General features: G+C 47.5%; 1 protein-coding gene across 1 annotated transcript in view; it reads right to left on the bottom strand.

The window, feature by feature from the left end:
- QSOX1 (quiescin sulfhydryl oxidase 1) overlaps positions 1 to 22,035 on the bottom strand; it is a 45,072-nt gene extending 23,037 nt beyond the window's left edge. Inside the window, exons 1-2 of the mRNA XM_063105217.1 lie at positions 21,728 to 22,035; positions 6,375 to 6,475 (exon numbers count right to left, since the gene is read on the bottom strand). Coding sequence (XP_062961287.1) covers positions 6,375 to 6,475; positions 21,728 to 21,992 — 366 coding nt within the window. The 5' untranslated portion in view covers positions 21,993 to 22,035. The remainder of the gene's footprint in view (positions 1 to 6,374; positions 6,476 to 21,727) is intronic.
- Positions 22,036 to 22,679: the final 644 nt, after the last annotated feature.

The raw sequence follows: 22,679 nt of genomic DNA, 5'->3' as shown, positions 1-22,679 counted from the left end.
CATGTAATTTTTCTTCATCAACCATCAGGTCACCCAGATCTGAGCAGACGCCTATACAAAAAGGGGTTGGGATTACCTCTGGCAAAGGACAGCCTCACTGGGACCAGAGCTGAACCTCTCAAGGCCCCAGCCACAGGCAGCTTGGAGTCGGTCCAGAGGCCTCAGTCAGCAAGATTGACCCAAGGGACTGCAGGGACTCCAGGAGACCCTCCTATGAGGTGCAGGGCTAAAGGAAAGGTTCTCCTTCCACCTCCATTTACCTCTGTGTCCTCACTCCACCTTCTCTTCTGTCCTCAGAAGCTTCCCATCTACACCTCATGCTCTTTAGGAAATTTTTCCTATCAAGTAATCTCTCCTCATCGGTCCCCTTTTCTACTGGTGCCTTTCTGGGCCTACAAACAGATTCTAAACCTCCTAATCTAAATATTAAAAAAAGAAAGGACAGGGAGGGAAGGAAGCTGGGAAGAAAGAGAAGCACTCCCTCCTTCTCCAGTTAAGGCACCTCTCGTTTCTCTGCACTGCACGTTTCTCCAGACAGTATCTGCTCCCTCCATCCCCACAAGCCGCTGGCTCGGCTCTGGCCCCGCCACTCAGCAGAAACTGTGCTAGGAAAGCTCTGCGGAGACCTTCTCTTCCAATCCAATGACCGCTCCCCAGACCCTTCTTGATCTCTCCGCAGTACCTGAGGTTTTTCCTGCTGCCTTCTCCTCCATGGCTAGTGTCTGTCGTTTTCTGTGCCACATTGTCTTGATACTCTCGTTTGCCTTCGTGTCGCCAGCCTTCCCTGGTTTCTTTGACACTGGCCAGCCCTTCTTGGCCACTTCACAGCCTTCCTCTCTCTTGCCCTTGACCCCTTTCCTTGCCCACTGTCCTCACCATCTCTTGCCCCTGGTCTCTCTTACAGCCACACTTCAGATCACAACTCTCTAATGTTTACAAAGCCTTGAGGGCATTATCACAAAGAGGGGGCTCAATCTATGCTTTTGAAATGGATCAAGAAAGAAATCTATCGTTTCTCCCTTGGCAATATCATCTATTTTGTCCACGTGATTTGCAATCGGAAACCCCTATTCTCAGGTCCTCACCTGTCCAAGACTTCTGGTCCCTCCCAATGGCTTTCACACAGGTGTCAGTATACATCCCCCACACACCCAAGATTGAGTCACCCCTCCCCCGCCTGCTTCTCCACCTGTGCTTTTATCTCACCCAGTGATCAGTCCTCCTCCCTGTCACCCAGATCAGCACCTCCCTCTCCTACAACTCCATGGTCCAGTCAGCCAACAAGTTCTGTGAATTTGACCTTTGTGATAAGGCTTCAATAGTCCTCTCTTTTTCTACTTCTTGCCTTGTCTAAACAAGGGCCGACAGGTGATAACCTATTTCCTGGATTACTGCATTGATCCCTATCTGTTTTCCCTTCAGGTGCTCAGAAATTTTTTTTTTTTTTAAAGATGACTGGTAAGGGGATCCTAACCCTTGACTTGGTGTTGTCAGCCCCATGCTCTCCTGAGTGAGCCACGGGCCAGCCCCAGAAATTTTCATATGCTCAAACTTTTCATGCTCCAACTGTCTTCTTCACTGCCTCTAAGGTTAGTTTGCTACGGCACAATTCTGGTCTTATCACGTTGTTCCTCCTCAAATCTCTTGCCTGACTCCCATCGCCAATGAATAATGTCCAAACTCTCGGCACCGGAGGCCTTCCAGGATCTGAACCCACCGCCCCCCACTCCCTACACTCCAGCTACAGTGGACTTCAGCCTGTGCTCTCCACTCGCCCACCTCCTTCAGAGGCAGCAGGACGCTCACCTGGTCACCTCTGCAAGCCTCACAGCGCCCAGTTCCAGCAAGCACACTGAGGTACTCAACAGACATCCGTTCAGTTGAACAGAGAATCTCTGCCCTTTGATCATCCTGGAAGCTCAAGTGGAAATCTAGTCAGGGCACATTTTTGTCCTCTTATTAAGATGCATCCTTATTTATTATGTCAGCTGTTGGAGGTGTGTGCCCTGCCCAAGGGAAACCACCGCAACTTCTTGGAAACAGGCTATTAAGACTTCAGGAATGAGTTTTCTTTTCTCCGGGAGTAGGCAGCACCCGTCCCTCTCTGCTCATCACTTCACACAGGAGCTTCTGCCCTCCCCAACCACAGAAGACCTCTAGCACCTCCCCAATGGCAGGAAACCAGGTGGCACTAGGCAGGGCTTTATGAATCTATGGGGCAACTGTCTTCCCAGGGGCCAAAATGGTGGGAGAGAAAGCACTTTCCATTGGTGACCATTCATGACACTTAATTCAGGGCTTTACAATAACTTTTAAGAAAAATGATCCAGGACTCTCCATTTCTGGGCTCCCTCCTCTCCCAGTCCCGCCTCACCCCTGAACATGAGCCTCTGCCCTACCAGACCTGTCTCCTCGACACGCCACACAGCTCTGCCCACACAGGGCCTTGGCTCTCACCTTCTTTTCTGCCTACCATGCCCTGCCCACACTCCTGCTCTCTCCTGGCCAAACCCCATCCGTCCTTCAACACCAAGTGAAGTCCCCTTCCTTCATGAAATCCTCTCTGATGAGCGAGGGAAAGAGCTCCTGAGCCCGGGTGAACCCCTGCAGCATTCACTGTGTGCAGACCCCTCACTGCCTCCCATCTCAACCAGCTGGTCAGTAAACATGCACTTAGTAGCAGCTGACGGATGGACTGCCTAAAATACAGTAAGCACAGAGAAGCTGCCAGCAGCCCCATGGGGTGAGCCAGGGAGAAGATAGGACAACAGGAAGGAAGAAAACTGACACTTACTGAACCCCAAATAATATCAGTGTCTCAGCACTTTCACTGTAAGACCTCACTTCACACTTGGCAACAATCCTATTAGGTAGATATTTAAACCCCATTTTTACAGACATGGAAACTGAGGCCCTTGGCTGAGGCACTGTTGAGTGACTTCCCAAGTCACATACAGTAAACAATGGAGCCAGGATTTGAACCCACACCAATTATCCCCTAAGAATCTTGCAAAGGGAAGGGCTCATCCTTTCCCACCCCAGTGCTGCTGTTCTGTGTCATCTTTTTCCAACCAGGCCTTTGGCCACAAAGGGTTCCCTCACATTACCTACTGAGGGACACTCCTGTGGCCCATGGAAAAGCCTCTCTCTGCCAAAGTTCCAGCCTCTAAGTCCCCAAGCTCCAGCTAGAACCTGTTGCAAACTAGCCCTTCCCGCCCTACCTTTGTTTTCTTTCATCTAGGTTCCTGCTCCAGTCTGATGGGGACCTGACATAGAGGGGCTGCCTTTTGGGGTCAGGTGTTTGCTAAACAGACTGGACTGGTGGAAGCTCACTGTTTGCTCATGGAGACAAGGGGCAGAGGAAAAGGACAGTGACACATGTCACTGAAAGAAGTTAGACTCTTGTTTGGGCCTGTCCCTATCATACCAGGAACACCCTCTCCTCTCCCCTGCCCAACATGTGCACTCACCTTCAGGCTCTCCCAGCCTTTATGGGTACAAAACACAAGGACAGGCTTCAGTCCCCAAAGGCAGCTGACAGGGCAACAGGGCTAACTCTCTGGCCTGCTGGCAACCAGGCAGACCTTGAAGGTCTGCTCTGCTTTCTAGGGAAACCAGCCACGATGCCGACAGGCACACCAGACTCTCAATGGGCCAGAATCTCTGGAGATCTGGAATTTGAGTAATGTTTTTCCAAACACTAGAAGCAATCTAGTAATAAGTTGTAAAATCAACTTAGTGAATCAAAGCCAGTATTTTAAAAAAATAAATAGAACAATAGGAAGAGATTCGTCAATGGGTACAAAGTTATAATTAGAAAGGAGGGATAAGTTCTGATGTTTTATTGCACAGTAGGGTGACTATAGTTAACAGTAAGGCACTGCATATCTCAAAAGAGCTAAAAGAGAGGATTTTGAATGTTCTCACCATGAAGAAATGATAAATATTTGAGGTAATGAATATGCTAATTACTCTGATTTGATCATTACACATTGTGCACACGTACTGAAACATCAGATTGTACCCCATAAATATGTACAATTATTATATGTCAATTAAAAATAAACATTAAAAACAAAAACAAACAAAATGAAGGAATAGCCCAAACTGGGTGCATTTATGCAGCAATTCCAATGGTGTTAATAAAATTTCAAGTCATATCATGAAAAATAAATAAACAGAACAGAACAGAAACTATCAGAGTGTACAGCACTTAGTAAGAACAAGCATTTTTTTAATGAACTTTTAGTGATAGATACAAACCAACTTTGGGGTCACAATGTAAAATGTGTATTTTTCTGTAGGTCACAGTAACAAAATGTTGGAAAGCCTGCAGGTAGGGCTTAGCGCAGAGACCCACCCAGCACTTGCACTACCTGGTCTATGGACTAGAGGCCTAAGGATGGCACGAGTGCCTCTCCTGGGCCAAAACTGAGTGGCAGGTTCTTCAGGAGAGGCAGGGAAGGCTTTGTCAAGGGAGGCCATGACACAGGTGTCTGGAGAGCTTAGGAAATGGGCAGATGACTATGAAACTGGCCCAGCCAGGTGCCGCCTGTCTGGAGGCAGGGGAAGACCAAGAAGCCCAGTTACAGGCCCTCCCACCCCTCCCATTGGCAACTGGGCAGGTAAGGCGATGAGTAGTCACTTAAGGCACCCAGGCTGCGTGCGCTGCGTGACTTGGGGCAGTGCCGAGGAGCCTCTGAACCTCTGACTGCCCAGGCCACTCCTCCACACCCACTGGGTCCAGCCTCCCCCAGACACAATAGAAAGCCCCAGTTGTCAGGCCCTACAGAACCCCAACAGAATGTCCTGACCTAGCCACTGTACCAATGCTCATCCCTCCCCTTGGGGCTGGGCCATAGCTGGACCCCTGTGCTCAGTCCTCAAAGGGAGAAAATATCTGCTGTAACTGCGGGCTCCTGCTGCCACACTGGTTTCCCACAGCTTCCCACGCAGGGCAGCTCACCCTGGTTCAGCAAAAAGAACAGAGTGCCCTGTGGGAGTATTTTCAATAACATATCTTGGGGCCGAGGATAGGGCAATGTCCCTGCCAGGGAGATCATCGATAAGCAGTCTCTCTGCTGCCACCTCTAAATGACATGACAGTAGCTACTGGCTGGCCACACTGTTCCCCAGACCAGCTTGACCTCAGCTAAACCTGAGGCCTGTCCGCTGACCCTTGTAACAGTTTAGGAAGGGACCCCTATGGGGCTGTGGAACCCCTGAATCCAGCAGGATTTCACTGGACTTGAGGAACAGAAAGGTCACATGCAGTTAAAGCGGAACATTCCTGGAGGAGCCTGGGGCCTTGCTTGCCAGATGAATGCTGTTAGGGTAATTAGGCTAAGATCTGGATCAGAGTTCTGCTTGGAACATGAGGCCCCTGAGCTCAGAGATATCTTGTTCGGGGGACAATGCTTGGCATTTCAGCTTTCAAAGGCATTTCCTGATCATTCTTAATGGCTACAGAGGAAACTCCTTTTCTAGATGCCATTATGGTGGAAGGGGACATATTATTCACAGCTGAAAGTAGAGAGAGAGAGAGATTTGGATTTGCTTCTCTAATTTAGAAGAAAACTAACTGGATTAGAGCCATGCCTAAGCCCTGGGGAGGGTCCTCACTATAACTGCAGCAGCCTGGCTGTTCTGGGCTATCCTGGCCTCCTATTTGAGAGCCTTGGGAATTGTTCAGACATTAATTAAGCTGCGGCTACCCTGTGGTGGGCAGGCTGGCAGGCAAGGCATCATCTGAGAGCTCGTGTCACTTTCTGCCAGAGCTGGGTGACAGAGCCCTCATACCTTGGGTGTGATAACTCTGTGTGGGGGTACCTGCCTCCTAAGGCATCGGCATTTCCACAGTGGGGTGAGGCTACCCTGACAGGTCACTTCTGAGCTACTTGTGGTTCAAGGCTTGCAGGTATCCCAGGGGTCCCTTTCTGCAGGACCATTAGGCTCTTAAAGTCTGATCCTGAATCCTGGTTTCATAGAGTTAGATCAGGTCTCTAAGACTTGGAGGTCAGGAGGGAGAGGAACTGAAGAGGGCCCTAGATGCTGGGAGCTCTCTCCACCCACATGGTGGCCACTTCACAGGTCCAACCAGAGCAGGTGAAATCTGCCCTCCTGACACACCCACATGCGGCCCCTTTCCCTTATAAAGGGCAGAATTTTCACCAAGTGAACTTCCTTTTCTGCTTCTGCCTCTGTCTCTAAAACAAGTGTATCATCAAGCAGAGGGACAGTGCTCCAGGGGCTGTGATGTAAACAAATCAGCCCACAGAGCCCAGCAGCCTGGGCAGATGCAGGGAAGCACAGAGGAGCTGCTCGCCACTTGGCCAGAGCACCCCCCAGCCCCACTTTCCCTCCTTGTCACACACCCTCACAGTCGGGAAACCAAGGATGTTGAAGTCTCTGCAGACTACACTGTTGGTCTCGTCAGCACAGTCCAGGGCACCGAGATTCAGCGCTGGCCTCCAGTCTGAAAGGACAAGAAAACCCCAGGGTAAGCACGAGGGGCTGGCACCCCCTCCACCTGCTCACCTCCCCCAGGCAATGCTCCATCCCCACCAGCCCCCACAGCCCCTGACCCCAAAGGTCTTATGAGAAAGGTCACACCTTCCTCCAGAGTCTCACAAGAATGGGCCCGTGCCTAGCATACAGTTAACTAGCACAAGCAATGCCGTCCTATAATGAGATCTGTGTTCCCCACTACTCTGCAGGGAAGCGTCGAGGGGTTGGAGGAGCTGAAGAGAGATGGCAGAGGAGCCTGACCCCCCTGGGGAAAGCCCTGGCATCGCCTCTGTTACTGCGACCCCCTCAGAGGGCGATCAGTTCCAGAAGGCTGGAGAGCATGACGCAGGGGGTTTGGAATTCTCCAGTGGACCCTCAGTGAAGGTTTCTGGGGCCAGGGATATTGGCAGTCAGCCCAGCTTAGCTGGGTAGGGCATAGGGTGTTGGGGATTGGGTCCCCAGCCAGAAATGGAGGCGAGAATCCTAGGGGAGGAACCCCACTCCTTCATCAGGCCCCAGGCCGCAAGACCTTGCTCTGCTGAAACAATGGCAGAGAGAATAATGGCACAGTTCTGGGCCACAGCCCAGGGTCTAGGAAACAGAAAACAGACTCATATATCAGGCAGGTCTCCTGAGCTCTGATTCCAGGTCAGGTGCTGCTTGAACTCCCACCAAAGTGCCACCCTACACTGAGGCTGCTCCATCTAGAAGGCAGGATATATCCACAGGAAGCCACACAAATCGCAAGATGGCAATGATGGTGCCAAACAATATGGCACCAACCTTTAAAGGAGTCTGGACACAGGAGAGATCAGCCCTGCGGACCAAGGCATGGCCTTGCAGGAAAGGTGGAAATTGCGTTGAACCTTGACAGTCAGTCCAGTTGACAAGGAACTGCACGAGCAAAGGTGAGGAGGGGAGAATCGGCAGAGGCCAGCCTGACTGGACAGGAGGGTCTTCTGGGAGGCAGGAAGTGAGTATTTGTTTGGAGAGGTCAGGGCTGCTCCCATCACACCTTGGATCTACAGACATCTCTGGGGCAGAGTGAAGGAGGAAGCCTTCCTGGAGGCCACGTACAAGTCCCCGAAGGGCCCCAGCACAGAAGCCCAGGCCCCATCTGGAGTACACAGCCCAGGGGCAGGGAGTGGGATTTACACAGGCAGCCACCCAGCACCCATTAAGTCTGCATAACTTCCCTGACAATCAGGGTTCTGCCAGGACCTCATACTCCTCCCACCCCCCCAACCTATTCCTTATGAAGTCTGGAACAAAGGTGATTTCAGAAGGCATCAAGTTCCAAAGAACATTTTATGCCCAAGGCAGGAGTGTTACCCTCACTTCCATGAGACAGCTGCAGGAGGAGCCTAATGACCCCTACCCATCTCTCAAAGGAAAGCAGCGAAGCAGGTCCTGCTTGGGCTGACACAAGAGAGGGGGAGGGGGTGAGAGCACTGTTAGGAAGGCTTCAGCCAAACCCACTCCCTCTCCTTCCCTCTCCTGTCTTCTCAAAGTCTGCTCTAGGCATTGAAGCTTCTGGACTCCTGGCAGGAGGCAGGGAGTATGCGGGAAAGAGGAAAAGGGAAAGGGAAAAGGGGTGAGGGAGGCAGGAGGCGGTTGGAAGTGTTTGGCAGAGACAGACTTTAAGAAGTATTTAGCAGGTGAGCTACATGCTAACATGCCATTCCCCCAACCTCCCCAAGTACCCACCTCGCCAAACCCCTTTTGGGGCACTCTCTTGACTCCCCTGGCACATGAGAGCAGCAGCTTAAGCTTATCCACTGCAAGCTGGTTTGTATCCTTTGGCTTTAAATCTCATTGCAGAGCAGCCTGCACAGAGGTGGGTGTGGTCAGGGTCTGCTATGAGCCAGGCTCAGGCATCCCACCTCCAAATCCTGTCTATTCTCCTTCCAAGGCCTCCTCTCCCACCCAATCCTCTGCCTCCTCACCCCTGTTTGAGGCTGGCTTGGGCACCTGACCTGGCTTCTCTGCTCACCTCACCTCTAACCCACCCTCCGTGTCTAGTGGGCTAGTGCAGGGTTTGTTATGGCAGGGCTTCTTCATATAAACATCTGATTTCCTTCCAGCGAGATTCTAATGTGCTCCACCCCTCACTGGCCTCTCCAGCCGTCAAATGATCTTTTCTACCTAAAGACCTCATTACATCACCCTCTACTCAATATTCTTTGGTGGTTCCATTGCCTTCAGAAACTGAAAGCCATAAGGCAATTCGGGATCTGGCCCTGCCCACACCTCCAGCCTCCTCTTACCACTTGCACAAATTATGCTCTAGGAATGCTCCTTCCCTGAGAGCACAGTGCTCTCTTTCTCTCACATTTCCAGGCCACTCCCCACAAGAAAGAGCCTCTCCACAGCCCATCCTTTCCCTCCCCACGAACTCCTGTGTGTTAGGTACAATTCAGTTTGAATACTATTCTCCCCCAGGAAGGGCGGCCTCACGAACCCAAAGCTCAGGGCCCCTTCCTGTTTCCACCACACAGTTGCAAGACCGCCCATCTCCAAATGTCTTTTTGTTTTGCAACCTCACTGCCTAGCACCCCCCATTATCCAGCACACCAGAGGGGCACGGTGAATGTTTACTGAATTATACAATCTACCCAGGCCAGGGGCTGTCTCTTGGCAGATCTAGTGCCAGAACATTTTCTCTTTGCTCTCAGCCTCAGTCTTCGTTCAGGTCCGGGAGTGCGGGGGTGGGGGTGGGGTGGTTAGGTGAAAGCGAGTCACCTTTGAATGCTGGTGTAGGGGATAAAGCACAGACATAGGAGAGAAGAGCTCCCCAATGGCAGCCTGCTGCCCGGGTACAGAGTTTGGCCTTGGATCACTGGCAAGAGCACCCAGGTCCTTTCTGTGCCTCCCACCCAAGGGAGGCCCAGGAGAGGGTGGGAAGCACAGGTCACCTCATAGGGTCATCTGGTACACTCTAACCTTGGCTCCTTCTGTTCTGCATCTAGGGCTCTGGTCTCCTTGTTCTGGGGAGACTCACGGGAGAGGACAAGCTGTTCTCAAGAAGTGTCAGTAAGTCAATTAGATATAAGAGCAGAATAGAGGTAATTTGACGGATTTCCACTAGTGAGGACGCTCGGATAACCAAGTGCAGAGGGCTTCACAAGGCCACTCGGCAGGGTGACCAAGGACCACAAGGCCTCAACTGCTCCTCCCCTCTCCAAGAGTGCATCCCTGAGGCCAGAGTTGATGGCCACTGCCCACTGGGGCATGAAGATTCTGCAGGAATAGGAAGGTAGCATTTGTCACCATCTGAGGTGGGCATCCTTTCTCCCACTCTACAAATGAGGAAACAGACAGAGAAGCCTCCAGGCTTGTCCATGGGCTACCAGACTTGATTCCACCTGACCATCAGCACGTTACCTTTACATTTGTGCTGTTTGTTCCGATTACAGCCTTACCCACGAGACTGAGAATGACAAAAATCGTTTGTCTTCTAGTTAAATATTCTCTATACCTCACAAGTGTCAGTCAATAGCAAAGACTCAGCTCTTACTTAGATGATGATGATATTAGCAATGTAATGAGAGTTTATTGTGTGCCTGACTTATTTCTTTTAGTGCTGGCAACAAGCCTATGAGGAAAGTAAAAAGGTATTTATCCCTAACCTGCTTTCGTCCACTATAATAAAATAGAGAGGTTAGATAATCAGGCCCAAGGCACACAGCTAATCAATGGTGATTGTGGGACCTGAACCCAGGATTTGAGCCTCTGTGCTAGTCTCAAGAGGGCTCAGCATGGAAAAGAGACCCAGGGAGGGCAGGGGTGGCTGTTGGCCGTGGAGGACAAGAAGAAAGGTGGTGCCCGGGGGGTTCTCAGCCCCTTGCTCGCTGGCTGTCGCTGCCTCACTCTCTGTATGCCTTCCTTCCCCATCCCCCATGAAATGGAACCAGTGCCTCTCCTTACTAGCCCAGCTCCAGGGGGAGGGGGGGCAGAGTCTGGGGCCAGTCGGGTGCTGGGAAAGTCCTGACTGCGGGATCTTTCTCAGGAATATCAATGTCAATACCTTAATGAGCATAATGACATATAAAGCTCTGGTTGACACTAAGCACTGTGGACCTGACAATTTATTCCAGTATGTTAAGTAAAATGTACAGGAGGCCATTGGTTTGGATTGAGCTCCTACACTAGGCCCAAGAGACCAAACACCAAAATAGGGTTACTCATAGTGAAGTTCCACATCACAAAGCCAAAACTAAGATGTTTACCTGACCTTCCTAGAAATCAGGAGAAAATAACAGCCAAATCCCCAAACAAGGCAGTTTTAGCCAGCACGATAAGGAGTCCCCACAGTGTTAATCTTTACAAGGAAAGTCACTTTGAAATGACCATCTGCTTTTTGTTCTGTTTCTGCTTTCTTCAGCCCTTTTCTGTCCCTAAAGCCAACCTCCTCTGCTCAGTTCACTGAACACTCATTCTGTTTTATAGAATGATGTGTTGCCTGATTCCAGAATTGCAAATAAAAGCCAATTAAGGTCTCTAATTTGTTGTAACTTTGTCTTTTGACAGTTGAGATGACAAAGGGATGCGGAGGACACTGCTGACAACTCCTGAGGCCCCTTAAGACATGCAAGAGAGGCCCGCTGGCCCCTTTTGAGTTCCTGTCTTCCTCACAGAGCCCCGAGGGCTGTAAGTTCTTCTTGGGTCAGACTCTGCTCTTTTAATATTGAGCCCTGTGATCTTTTTGGCTTTCAAATCCGGGGTTAGTTTGTGCTATGAGAGTGTGCATGACCTTGGCGTGGGTACCAAAGGTTAGTTTGTGCTGTGAGAGAGCATATGATCTTCTGGGGTTTGCGGTGGCTGACACATCACTAACAAGAGCAGAAGTCACCACAGAAATAGGACAGGTCCTGTAGGGAAGCCTCAGGTGTCTGACTGGATCAGACAGAAACTGGCAGTAAATGGCAATTACTGCAGGAGGTGTGAACATCAGCTTTTGGAAATTCACAGGGATTTTGTGTCCTATCCTCTATTTCTTTTCCATGGGTAATTAGGTAGGGAAGATCACTGGCTAAGTTGGTCAAGGGGATCTCAAAGCCAAAGCCATGACTTAACTGGGGGAGCACTGGTTGGGCACTTCACAGCTATCAGAGTGCTTGCCACCAAAAAAAATAAGACACCTGTGTTTAGAAAAGCTGGTCATGGACCTGGGTTACTTGATATTAGGTCAAGTAACCTGCCAGCTTCAGGAAAACTGTGCAACAAAGGAACACTGTGAAAGCATTACACAACACAACCCCATGGTGTTTCCCTATTAGGTGTTTATCTCGGCTTTGAAAAATCCAACATATAATGTAAAAATGAATCTTTAATTTCTAAAGAACCAAGTACTCCACCTTTTGGCTGCAGGTGCTTTTTACATGTATAAAACTTAGGCCCCAGAAAGTACAATCCTTATAAAAATGGCAAAATTTTACTAAAGATAATTTAGAATTATGACAGCCATATGTGGAACATTCCAGGTGAACAACACTGAACTTTAAGAAGTGCGTTTAAAAAATGAGAGCTCCCAAATTAGGCCCACCCAGGTACACCTACTGATGTGCAGAAGCTTCTAAAAAATATTGCCAAAAGGGCCAAGCCTGTGGCGCACTCGGGAGAGTGCGGCGCTGGGAGCGCGGCAACGCTCCCGCCACGGGTTCGGATCCTATATAGGAATGGCCAGTGCACTCGCTGGCTGAGTGCCGGTCACGAAAACGACAAAAAAAAAAAAAAAAAAAAAAAAAATTGCCAAAAAATTTCATTGCTTCTTTAAAAAGACTCTTTACAAAAGGCAAACAAAAGGCTTAAGGGACTGATAAGAAAACAGAATCTTCCAACCTTTTTGCTTAGTTACTAACTCACCCCAAAGGTGAAAAGAAAGCTAGATAAATTGCCCTCAGCTCTTGGGTCAAGCAGGTTTGCTTATTTTTCAGAGATATCCATGCTGAGTCAGGCACAAAAAATGTTCTTTGCCCAATTCATTAATTGACTGTATCGTGAATTCAGAGATCTAGGTAAGACACAGAAGCTAAGTTAAAAAGACTGCCTACTGAATTAAATCATCCTCCAAAATACGTCTTTCTGATATTTACCTGGTTATTTCGAAACTCTACAAAAAATTGACCCGTATAAAGAAAAATCACTAGAAATTCTTACAATGGGAGAGAACATTGGTCTAAACAAGCCTCACTTTTGACTATTTTTCTTAATTGGGCTTCCTACCTACACCTGTCATTGTCTAGGTAAATAATGGTATTTAGGTCTGAATTCTAAGTTCCATGCCTTTGAGATGTAAATTCTCTATCTTGTTTTACCTAAGAGCCATCCCTTTGGAAATGCAAATTTAAGGGAAAAAAATTTTAGATGGTTATTAAAAATTGGATGAATAAAGTGGACAGTGATAGGGTTAAAACAAAGATTAAATCTACCAAAGGTTGAATAGATCCACCTGCTGGTCCCCCAGCATTACAGGGCCCCAAATTGGTCTGCTCTATTTACCCCAGTTTGGAGAAATTTTAAAAGCCAAAAGGCAAAGATTACAATGAGCAACCTAGCTAACAATTGCTTAGGGCAATAATCACACAAGTCAATCAAGAAAAGGTCAAGGGTCCCTTGACTCTAACCCCCTGCTAGAATGGGTATAATGGTCAGGAGGTGAAGAAGAGAGATATCTTCAGAGTAAATGATTTGGGGAAAGGATGAATGAGCTCTTAAAGAAGTGAGTGATGGTTTGTGACAGGGACTGTTGGGGTGTTGCAAAGTCTCCTCTCCTATGGTAAAAATTTATTTTCCCTTGTTGCTGGAACTCCCTGGGGAGAGGATTGATGACAACTCAATTCCTTGTGGAGGATCTGTCTTTGGGCAGATAAGGGGAATTCAGAAACCTTGCACTTTGATTAATTAGCTCTACCCTGAATTCAGAAATCTAGTTAAGACACAGAATTCAAGACCTAATTTAGATTCTTCAAGACCTGTTTAAGACCTATTCTTCAAGTGCCTTTAGCTCAAAGTAATCAATATACCAGAGCAACATACTTTGGGGTTACATTTTCTAAATTCCTTTAATGGCTAGTTTTGTTTAAGGAGCAATTCAAGCATTTATTATTAAGAATAAGTAAATTGAGTGAATATAAATGGGATAAAAGTTTATAGATGAATTTGTCATTATTTAAAAATCCTTTTCAGTAACTTAAAATCTTAAAGTCATGCTAAATTAAGTAATACATATTCATGAAATGTCTGAGTCATTTCTAAGTAAGTTAAAATACTGAAACATTAATTGCTGAACATAAGTTTGAAGTACGTATGTTTTGGTATCTTGTTTTTGTACAGTGTAGAGAAGCTAAATACATTTGGATCTGTTCATAAACACGAAATATTAAGGAAACACGTGTTTCTGTTGGAGTGAGCAGGATTGAAGCCATGTTGAGACCTAAAACTGCATGGTCTCTAAAAGATTTTAAAAGGGCACAGTTTTTTTTCTTAGCATACATTTCTCTGAGTTCCCTCTTTTCCCAGGGTTATTTGATACTTGAACCTTGGTTATGGGGCAAGATGACATTATTTACATAAATGTAAAGCTGTTTTCCAGCTAGCCCGAAGCTGCAAACTTGCCACTGGATACGTACTATCCAGACGCTGAGAAACAAAGGAAGACATCAGTAAAGCTATGCTGATTCCACCCCTCCAGCAGGATCCTAAGATAATATCAAGGACAGGAACAGACACCAGATGGAGCCTTAGCAAAATCCTGCACCTGGCTCCTTGCACGGAGTCCCTACAGCTAATGTCCCCCTCCTTCCTGCTTTTCATTTCCCACATTCCATTCCTCCAACCCCCTTCTTAAAAACCCCTCAGTAAATCTGGGTCTTTGAGATGGCTTTAGTCTGGTGATTCTCCTTCAGGTTTACTGGAGAGATGGGTTAGTTTAACATCTCTCCTCAGGTCACTGGTATTGCTGACTTCCATTTTCACCAACATTTGACTTTTGAGTGGTTTGCTTTTGAAAAGGGTTGGGCAGCTAGACCTGTGCCCGGTGACATTTCTAGAAATAATGAAATGGTAAAGGATGATATAAGACAGTTCACAATGCTTGCTAGTTTTCACTAGAAATTAAGATTACTAAGGATTAAAATTCCTAATTAAAATATGATAACTAAAATTAGAAATAAGAAAGGAAATAACTCCCTATGTGAGGGAAGTAAGGCATGTTTTATAAAGTTATAAAATATGAGGATGTGTTTTGGTTAAGGGGAAAAAAGAGAGTAATTTTACCCAAAAGCAGAGTGACTGGTTACTTCACAATGAGAAAGAGGAAGAGTATAGGACAAACTAATGGGTATAAGGAAGTTGTAGACGGGTTGTGAAAAGAATTTCGTGTGCTCAAGCAGGATGAAACTGAATGAATGTATTATAAGTTGTGGGGGTTTTTTGTTTGTTTGTTTGTTTGTTTAATGAGGCTTTATATCGAAAGTACAAAACCAGAATTTGGTTCTCTGTGTTAAAACAAGGTTTTCTTGGTGTACTGATATGCTCTTAATAGAAAATAGTGAAAGGCTTTTCTTTACCTTTTAGGTAATAGGCCTATGAAACAAAGATTCTGTGTTTTATCAAGATCATTCTCTATGCTTCATGTTGTCTGTATTAGGTCTTTGACTAAGAAAACTTAGTCTTCTCTATTAAAGAGCTACAACTATGTAATTTTCTGTATTTGCCTTTTGAAGTCTTTTAATTATCATTGTGGTTAAATGAATGACTATTATTTCACAGTTACCTGTGACCCTATTTTGATCAAACATTTAAAACCTTTGATATTTTTGACAAACTTTACAAAATCATATTCTAAGGTAAGTCTTTTTCACCTCAAACTAACTTTGGGATGTTTCAGAAGGCCCTGTTCCTGAGGCCCTATAAGCTGAAGCTGGACAACTTGGTATAAATTTCAAGAGACAAATCCCATGGCTAATGTGTAGGCCACACAGAGACTTCATCAAACCACCCCATGCCATGAGCAGAGACATTCAAACTAGGATGAGAAGCTGATGATTTCATGCTGTGGATAGCTTTTCCCAAGATATCAGAACAAGACTTCCTATCATAATGAGACCCTTACCTCTCATAATTGTTCCTTGCTTATGCCTACCTTTTTTGCTTGGCGTAATAATGCTGTAGTTAGAATTTCACAATCAGTAGTTTCTGCAGGTAACTTGATGAAATGTTGGATCTGTCATGCCAAACCCACATCTTTACATGACCTAAGGGGTACCTTAGTCCACCCAGTGGATAACTTTAGCAACATCTCTTACACAACTGTTGTTCAAATTGTACTAGTGGTCCCTTTATAGAGTTAAACTTCTAGACCCATTTGTTCTCACTTCCTGCCTGAATTTAACCCAGTCATGGGATATTAGATAACAGAATCTCTACCAACTAGCTGAACAGCGAGGAACCTGTGCCACTGCTGACACCTCTTGTTGCACATGGATAAATACATCGGGTATTGTAGAGACTCAGTTGCAAAAAGCTAACAAACAGTCTACTTGGTTAAAATGGGTAGGTAGATCCTGGGCAGGCCGGTTAGCTCAGCTGGTTACAGCACAGCCTTATAACCCGAAGGTTTGGATCCCTGTACCAGCCAGCCACCAAAAAAAAGGATAAATTCTTTATCTGGCTCATTCTTTGATCTATTTGATTTCAGTTTGTTTCGTTCAAGAGGATGCTGGGTAAGGGGTAAACTCTTGGTATTATCCTCCTGAGAGTCATAATAGTAATCTCCCTGGTCACTGTATCCTCTCAGAAAGTCTTAACTGTCTACATGCAGCCATCTGCTGAACACTAAATGATCTTTCTCTGGATGGAATGATAAAAACTATAAGAAACGCATGATAACAAGGACATCGTAACCTGTGAATGACATGTTGAGACCAAAAAGCCAAAATGATGGTTCCAGAGTGGTGCTAATGCCTTAAGTTTTTTTGGTCACACACTCATCTAGGTAACAGTCTGACCAAAAGGGGGGAATTGTTAAATAAAATGTATAGGAGGCCATTGGTTGGGACTGAACTCCTACACCAGGCCCAATAACCAAACCAAAATGGAGTATTCATGCATGAAGTTCCTTTCCACCAAGCTGAAACTAAGTTGTTTATCTGACCTTCTTAGAAATCAGGAGATAGATAATAGCCAAATCTCCAATCAAGCCAATTTTAGCTGGCATTATAAAAAAATCCTCTATGCTTTAACTTTTATAAGGAAAGTAACTGTGAAATGACCAGTTGCTTTTTGTTCTCTGTTTCTGATTTCTTCAGCCTTTTTCTGTCTCTAAAGCCAACCTCCTCTGGTTACCTCATTGGAACACTCATTCTGTTTTCTATCAGCACCGCACTCTCCTGAGTGAGCCACGGGCCGGCCCCTCTCATTCTGTTTTCTAGAACAAGATGTTGCCAAATTCTAGGATCATGAATAAAAGCTAATTAGGATCCTTAAACTAAATTTATTGTAATTTTGTCTTTTGACAAGTAACAGGAAAAGGAATAAAGAGGACCCTTGTCTGAATGCTCCACTGGTAAAGCAAAGCTGCATTTAAGTAAAGTGCTTTGCTGTTAAAGAGGAATAGTTTTGGGTAAGGGAGGCTTTCTGAAGTGTCAGGTGACTTAAATACCACCACCCAGAAAGCATAACACTACAATGATCAGCAGTATCTGTCTAGCTATATTCGTGGGGAGAATTTTTCCTGGTGCAATTATTTTCCTGGGCAGAGTAATTTCTCTACTACCAACAAAGTAAATGGGCAAATAAAGAGGGGAAAGGTGGGGGGTAGGAGAAGATAGGACAGCTATACATTTTGGAGTAGTAGATGAGGTGACACTCTGTAGTGAGGGTGTGGTGGGGATTCTGCTGAGCCCCCATCAGGCTCCTTCTGGAATCAAAGGCAGCATCCCCTCCCCAACTCACAAGGGCACTGGATCCAGAGTCATAAGACTTGTTTATGGTCATAGCTGGCTGAAGCACCATGAGCTCCAAATGCCTCCCCTTTGGGCATCAGTTTCCTCCTGGGTCAAATGGATTGTCTTGAATGCCCTTTCCAGTTCTGACAACTATTCAAGTGCTGGATGGCAAACAACTCTTGACAAGAAAAATGGCCATGTGGCCTCTGAGTGCTAAGAAAATCTGGGACTCTGTTATGGGTTGAATGTGTCCCCCAAAAGTTCATGTATTGGAAACTTGATCCCTGTGGCAACAGTGTCAAGAGGGAAGGAAATCCGATTACAGTATTTGAAAGGTGGGGCCTTTAAGAGGTGACTGGATCATGGGAACTATACTCTCATGAATGGATTAAATCATTCAAGGAGTAATGGTTTAATGGTTGTCATGAGTGTAGACCAGTGGCTTTAAAAGGAGAGCACATGCAAGAGCTTTTTTGCCATTCTTGCCACGTGATACCCTGGTCACCACAGGACTTCACAGAGTTCCCACCAAGAAGAAAGCCCTCACCAGATGTGTTCCCTGGACCTTAGACTTCCCGGCCTCCAAAACTGTAAGAAATAAATTTTGCTTCTTTATAAATTACTCAGTTTCAGGTATTCTGTTAAAAGCAACAGAAAATGAACTAACACAGCCTCCATTAAGACAGAGGAACAGACCAACCCAAATACCGACAGTCAGGTCTGGCACTCTAGTGACTAGACCCTGCCCACTCTCAGCTCTGGCTCCCCACCCAAGTCTTCAGGAGTCCTCTTGACACAGAGGGTTAGCTTACACCATGCCCAGCTTGGCAGTGCTATGCAGTCACCACCATGTCCTTTCCTTCTTCCTTGTTGATGGCTTCTGGGCAGTGAGGTCATGGGATAGACAAAATGCCTTCCTTACCCCTCACAACTGGCTGACACCCCAGGTCTAAGTCAAAAGAGGAGCCACAGCACCAGCAGATGGTTCCATTGCTCACATTCTCATTTGAAATCCTGTGAGGCTCAGGCTATTGGCTGCCACAAGTGTTCAGTGGGCTCCTACTCTGTACCAGGCTCTGTGCTAGGCATCACAGGGGTACAAGTAGGAGACATCACCTGTGCTCTCAAAAAGAAAGGGAGGCAAAACCAACACTGCTCACTGTCACTCAAACATACACGCCTTACAAATCTTATCCCCATGGTGCCGCATATGCTGTCTTAGCACCTGGAATAGCCTTCCTCCTCTACCCACCTTTCTATGTGCCCAGAAAGAGCTAGGGTCAAGACCCTCCTTCAACACCTGTGTAATCCTGGGCAAGTTACCTATTTGTAAAAAAAGAAGACAATATCTATGGCTCAGATATTTTCTCAGGTAAAGATTATACATAATAATGGCCTGTAAAGGCCCTTAGCAAAGTGCTGGCATAGGCAAGTTTGTAATAAATAACTGCTCAAATGAAGGCCTTTGGTGACCAGAGTAGTCCTCTGTGACTTTCCTCTTCCCTGAATTACTACAGCAAGAAATGTCTGAACCACTCCTTTGGCCCTTTCAAACAGTTTCTTCCTGTTGCCAATTTTCCTGCTGTGTGTAGCTCATTTCCCCAAATGCAATGTAAACAATGCTTTGTCATTCAACAAATATTTGCTGATTAGCTAGCCAGCGAATAGTAGTGAAGGTTTAAATTGAACACAATCGATTTGCCAAACATTCGGTGAGACAACAGGAGCTGCTCTGCGAAAGGAGCAAGCCAGTCCTCAGAAACAAGTGCTCTGCCCTAGGGCAGCAACTGCCCAGAGAATCTACCACCCAAGTCACTGAAGCAATGAACCCTATCCAGCTACATTAAAGCCTGAAGCCATCTGGGCAGTGTTGCAAAATTCTTCTCTTCTCCCAAGTCCTTCTGTATACACTCTCTCTCCTCCTGCCTCAAGAAACATGTACCGTCAACAAAGGGCATGTGCTAAACTTGCACAGCCCTGGGTGTTATGAGAGCAGAGCCCACAACCTAACTTTCTCAAGGAACCTCAGAACACAGAGAGAAGGTGAGACCAACCTAGCTTCTCAGCAGGACCTCACCAGGAAACACTCCTTTGGGTTGGGGTGGAGGATATTCTTCATCACTGCTGGCTGACGCCAGATTCTGCCAGTGCCCTGCCCTGACACAATCTTGTTTAGGGCACCAACTCACACCAACAGCTCATGGGAGACCTCCAGTTTCCGCCTAAATCTCCCACCTCCCAGTTACCCCTCGTTCACCTCCACAGACTTTGACACTTTCATTTTCCTTTCAGGGGCTAAATTTTGCTTTTGCTTTTTTTTTTTTTTTTTTTTGGAAAGACTGTCACTCCATGCACTGGGGAAAGATCCCTTTTGGAATTGGTACCCCTCATCCAGGAGCAAGCTGGATATGCAATAATTCATAGGAAAACTTCATAGGGTGCAAGAAGCCAAACACATGAGTCACTGGAAGCTAATTTTCCCCTCCTGCACTCTCAAGTTAGAAGAATCTTCCAGAAGGAACGCATCGGCAGCCATTAAGACTTCTTACAGACTCAAAGTGGAAAGTGATCAGGGAATTTTTATGATGTTAGGGCCCACTATGTCCCCTGAGATTACCTCCTCTTAGGTGTTTCAGTTCCATGGTCCATAACCTTCCTCCCTCTTGCCCTGACCAGATGTGTTCACATCACTGAAATAGCTTGAAGGGCTGCTCAGAGATGGCACATTCTGGTGATGGGACCAGAAAGGCATGTGGATAAGTGTTAACTGGAGGTATAAGAGTTTTTAAGTTGTGTGTGAAAATAATTATTCAGGACCATATGGCTAAAAGACATACACATCAGTCCATTTATCTACTTCAGTAACCACTTCGTAAGCTGCTCAGGGGAAGAGGGAGGCTGAGCTTGAAAACTGACATCTGTGGTTGTACTATTCTACCACATACAGTTGAGTTTATGAAAAAGATACCCATAGCACAGAAAGGGAACAATGGTTCCAGTTCTCCTTTTTCTATAACGAAACCTATTCCCTAAGATGCCCACAGCTGTTGTTCAATAACTATTTCAGGACATTCATGTAATTACTATTATGGATGCTCCTTGACCTACAATGGGGTTATGTTCAGATAAACTCATCATAAGTTGAAAATATCATAAGTTGAAATGCATTTAATACCCCAGTAAACCCATCGTAAAAATCATAAGTTGAACCATGGTAAGTCCAGATGCTCCAGAGTTGATGGTGTTTCAACTTCCCAATAAACCCATGGTAAAGTTTTAAAATCCAAAATCCAACCATCGAAAGTCAGCGACTACCTGTATTATTGTATTTCCTCAATTCTAAGTCTCGAGTTTTTAAAAATTTTAGCATTTCTGTAACAGGACACAACTTAAAATCTGTACACATTTAGTGGTTTTCTTATCCCTCTATCCTTCACGTGTAAATAGGGTATCTATCTCACAATTGTTGGCGTTATGGAATCAAGGTAATATGGTCTTAGTGCTCAAACCAATGAATTCCCAATCACAAAGTGCAAAGAGGGCCAAACACACACCAAAGGCCTCTGGGTTCATGGGGTTAAAACATAAGGGTCTGAGAGGGAGCACGAACACGGGGAACAGAAATAAAGGATGTGGCCCAGAAGCTAAGGAGGAAGAGACAGCAAGTCAGGAGAGGCCTGGAAGGGAGACAGGAAAACTCTACCAGGTGAGTGTATCCACATCAAAACTAAAGATGAGAAAGGAAGTCTATGTACCAGTTGGGTCAGATAGCCAAGGAGGTGGAGAAAAGTGGTAGGGGCAACAGAATGAACGTCAGTTCTCCCTTCTCCCCGGCCCTGATCCACAGCAGCTAGGGAACTTAGCAGGAAGGCGACAAGGGGTCCCTGGGCGAGAGGAAGCGGATTGCCACAGGCTGGACTAGAGGAAGCTGTAAGGTGTCAGTGGAGCATGAAGAGAAACAAAGGAGACCCCCTCGCAGGGATGGGGGTACCAACCTGCCAGAGGACGAACAGGACAAGCAGAGCAGGACTGGCGCCCAGGCCGCAGCAAGGGGAGAGAAGCTCGGGATGCGGGCCAAGGGGGAAAAGCAAGGGGAGAGGAGGGACGGGAGCCAAAAATGGAGTTGAGGGACGTGAAAGTGGGGGGCGTGGGAAGGGCAGAGAAGAGATGACGGGAAAGGGGGAAGCGCACCAGGAGGGAGGGGCCCTCCGGGGGGCAGGTGATGGGGTCGGCCCGAGTGGGCGAGGCGCGGCGGGTACCGGCTTCTCTACCTTTGACGTCGTTGGCCAGGGCCTTCCACGTAGGGGCGAAGGCGATGCAGTGGCCGCACCAGGAGGCGAAGAACTCCACGGCCCAGGCGCTGCGGGAGCCCAGCACGGCGCCGCGCACCGTGTCCGCCTGCAGCAGCGTCAGCGGGTCGGAGGGCGAGTAGAGCGCCGAGCGCTGGGCCGCGCCAACGCCCGGCACCGCGAGCAGCAGCAGCGACAGCAGCACCAGCGACGGCGGCGGCCCGAAGCAGCGGCCGCACCTCCCCATCCTCGGCGCCTGCCCCCACCACTGCGCACAAGTTTCGGGAGAGTAGGTGCCAAGGCAGCGCGGCGGCTCCTCCTGCCTCCGCTCGCGAGGAGGAGCCACTTAGCCCCGCCCCGGGGCCCGCCCCCGGACGGCCCCGCCTCTGGCCCCGCCCCGCCGGCCGGCCACTGGGCCCCAGGGCGGGCGGCGGCCGGAGCTTGAAATAAGAGTTGGTCGGGAGGCGAGCGCCCCCTTCGCGGTCAACTGAGGCCTCAGAGGGGAGAGAGCTCTGTTTCCGCCCCAGACCCCAGGAGTCGGGCCGCGTAGCCCAGTCCCTGGGGCCCCATCCCCAAATGAAAAGAGTGGGGCGCCCGCTGAGCAGAGGCCTGGACGAAGGTTGTGGTGGCCGCGGAGGACTCGCAGAGGTTGTTTGGTCTCTCGCGGCCCCCGTATCCGACGGAAGAGGAGTCCGTTGGAGCAGTTCCAGATTTATGCTGTTCCAGGAAAGTTCCAGGGATCCCACCAAGCAATAAGGGTTGTGAATTAGGAGCAGGTGGGAGAGAAGAGGGACGCGTGGTAGGATAGTCTTGGAGTCTGTGACCGCCGAGACCCCACAGGGATCAGATGCACCTACCCTTTCTGAGTTCCGTGACCATCCAAAGGGAGACGTTATTTGAGGGCTTCCTAGTCATGGATAAGAAGCCCCCCTCC

This window comes from Cynocephalus volans, chromosome 8 (genome assembly GCF_027409185.1).
Source record: "Cynocephalus volans isolate mCynVol1 chromosome 8, mCynVol1.pri, whole genome shotgun sequence".
NCBI lineage: Eukaryota > Metazoa > Chordata > Mammalia > Dermoptera > Cynocephalidae > Cynocephalus > Cynocephalus volans.
This window is presented reverse-complemented; position numbering and strand designations above follow the sequence as displayed.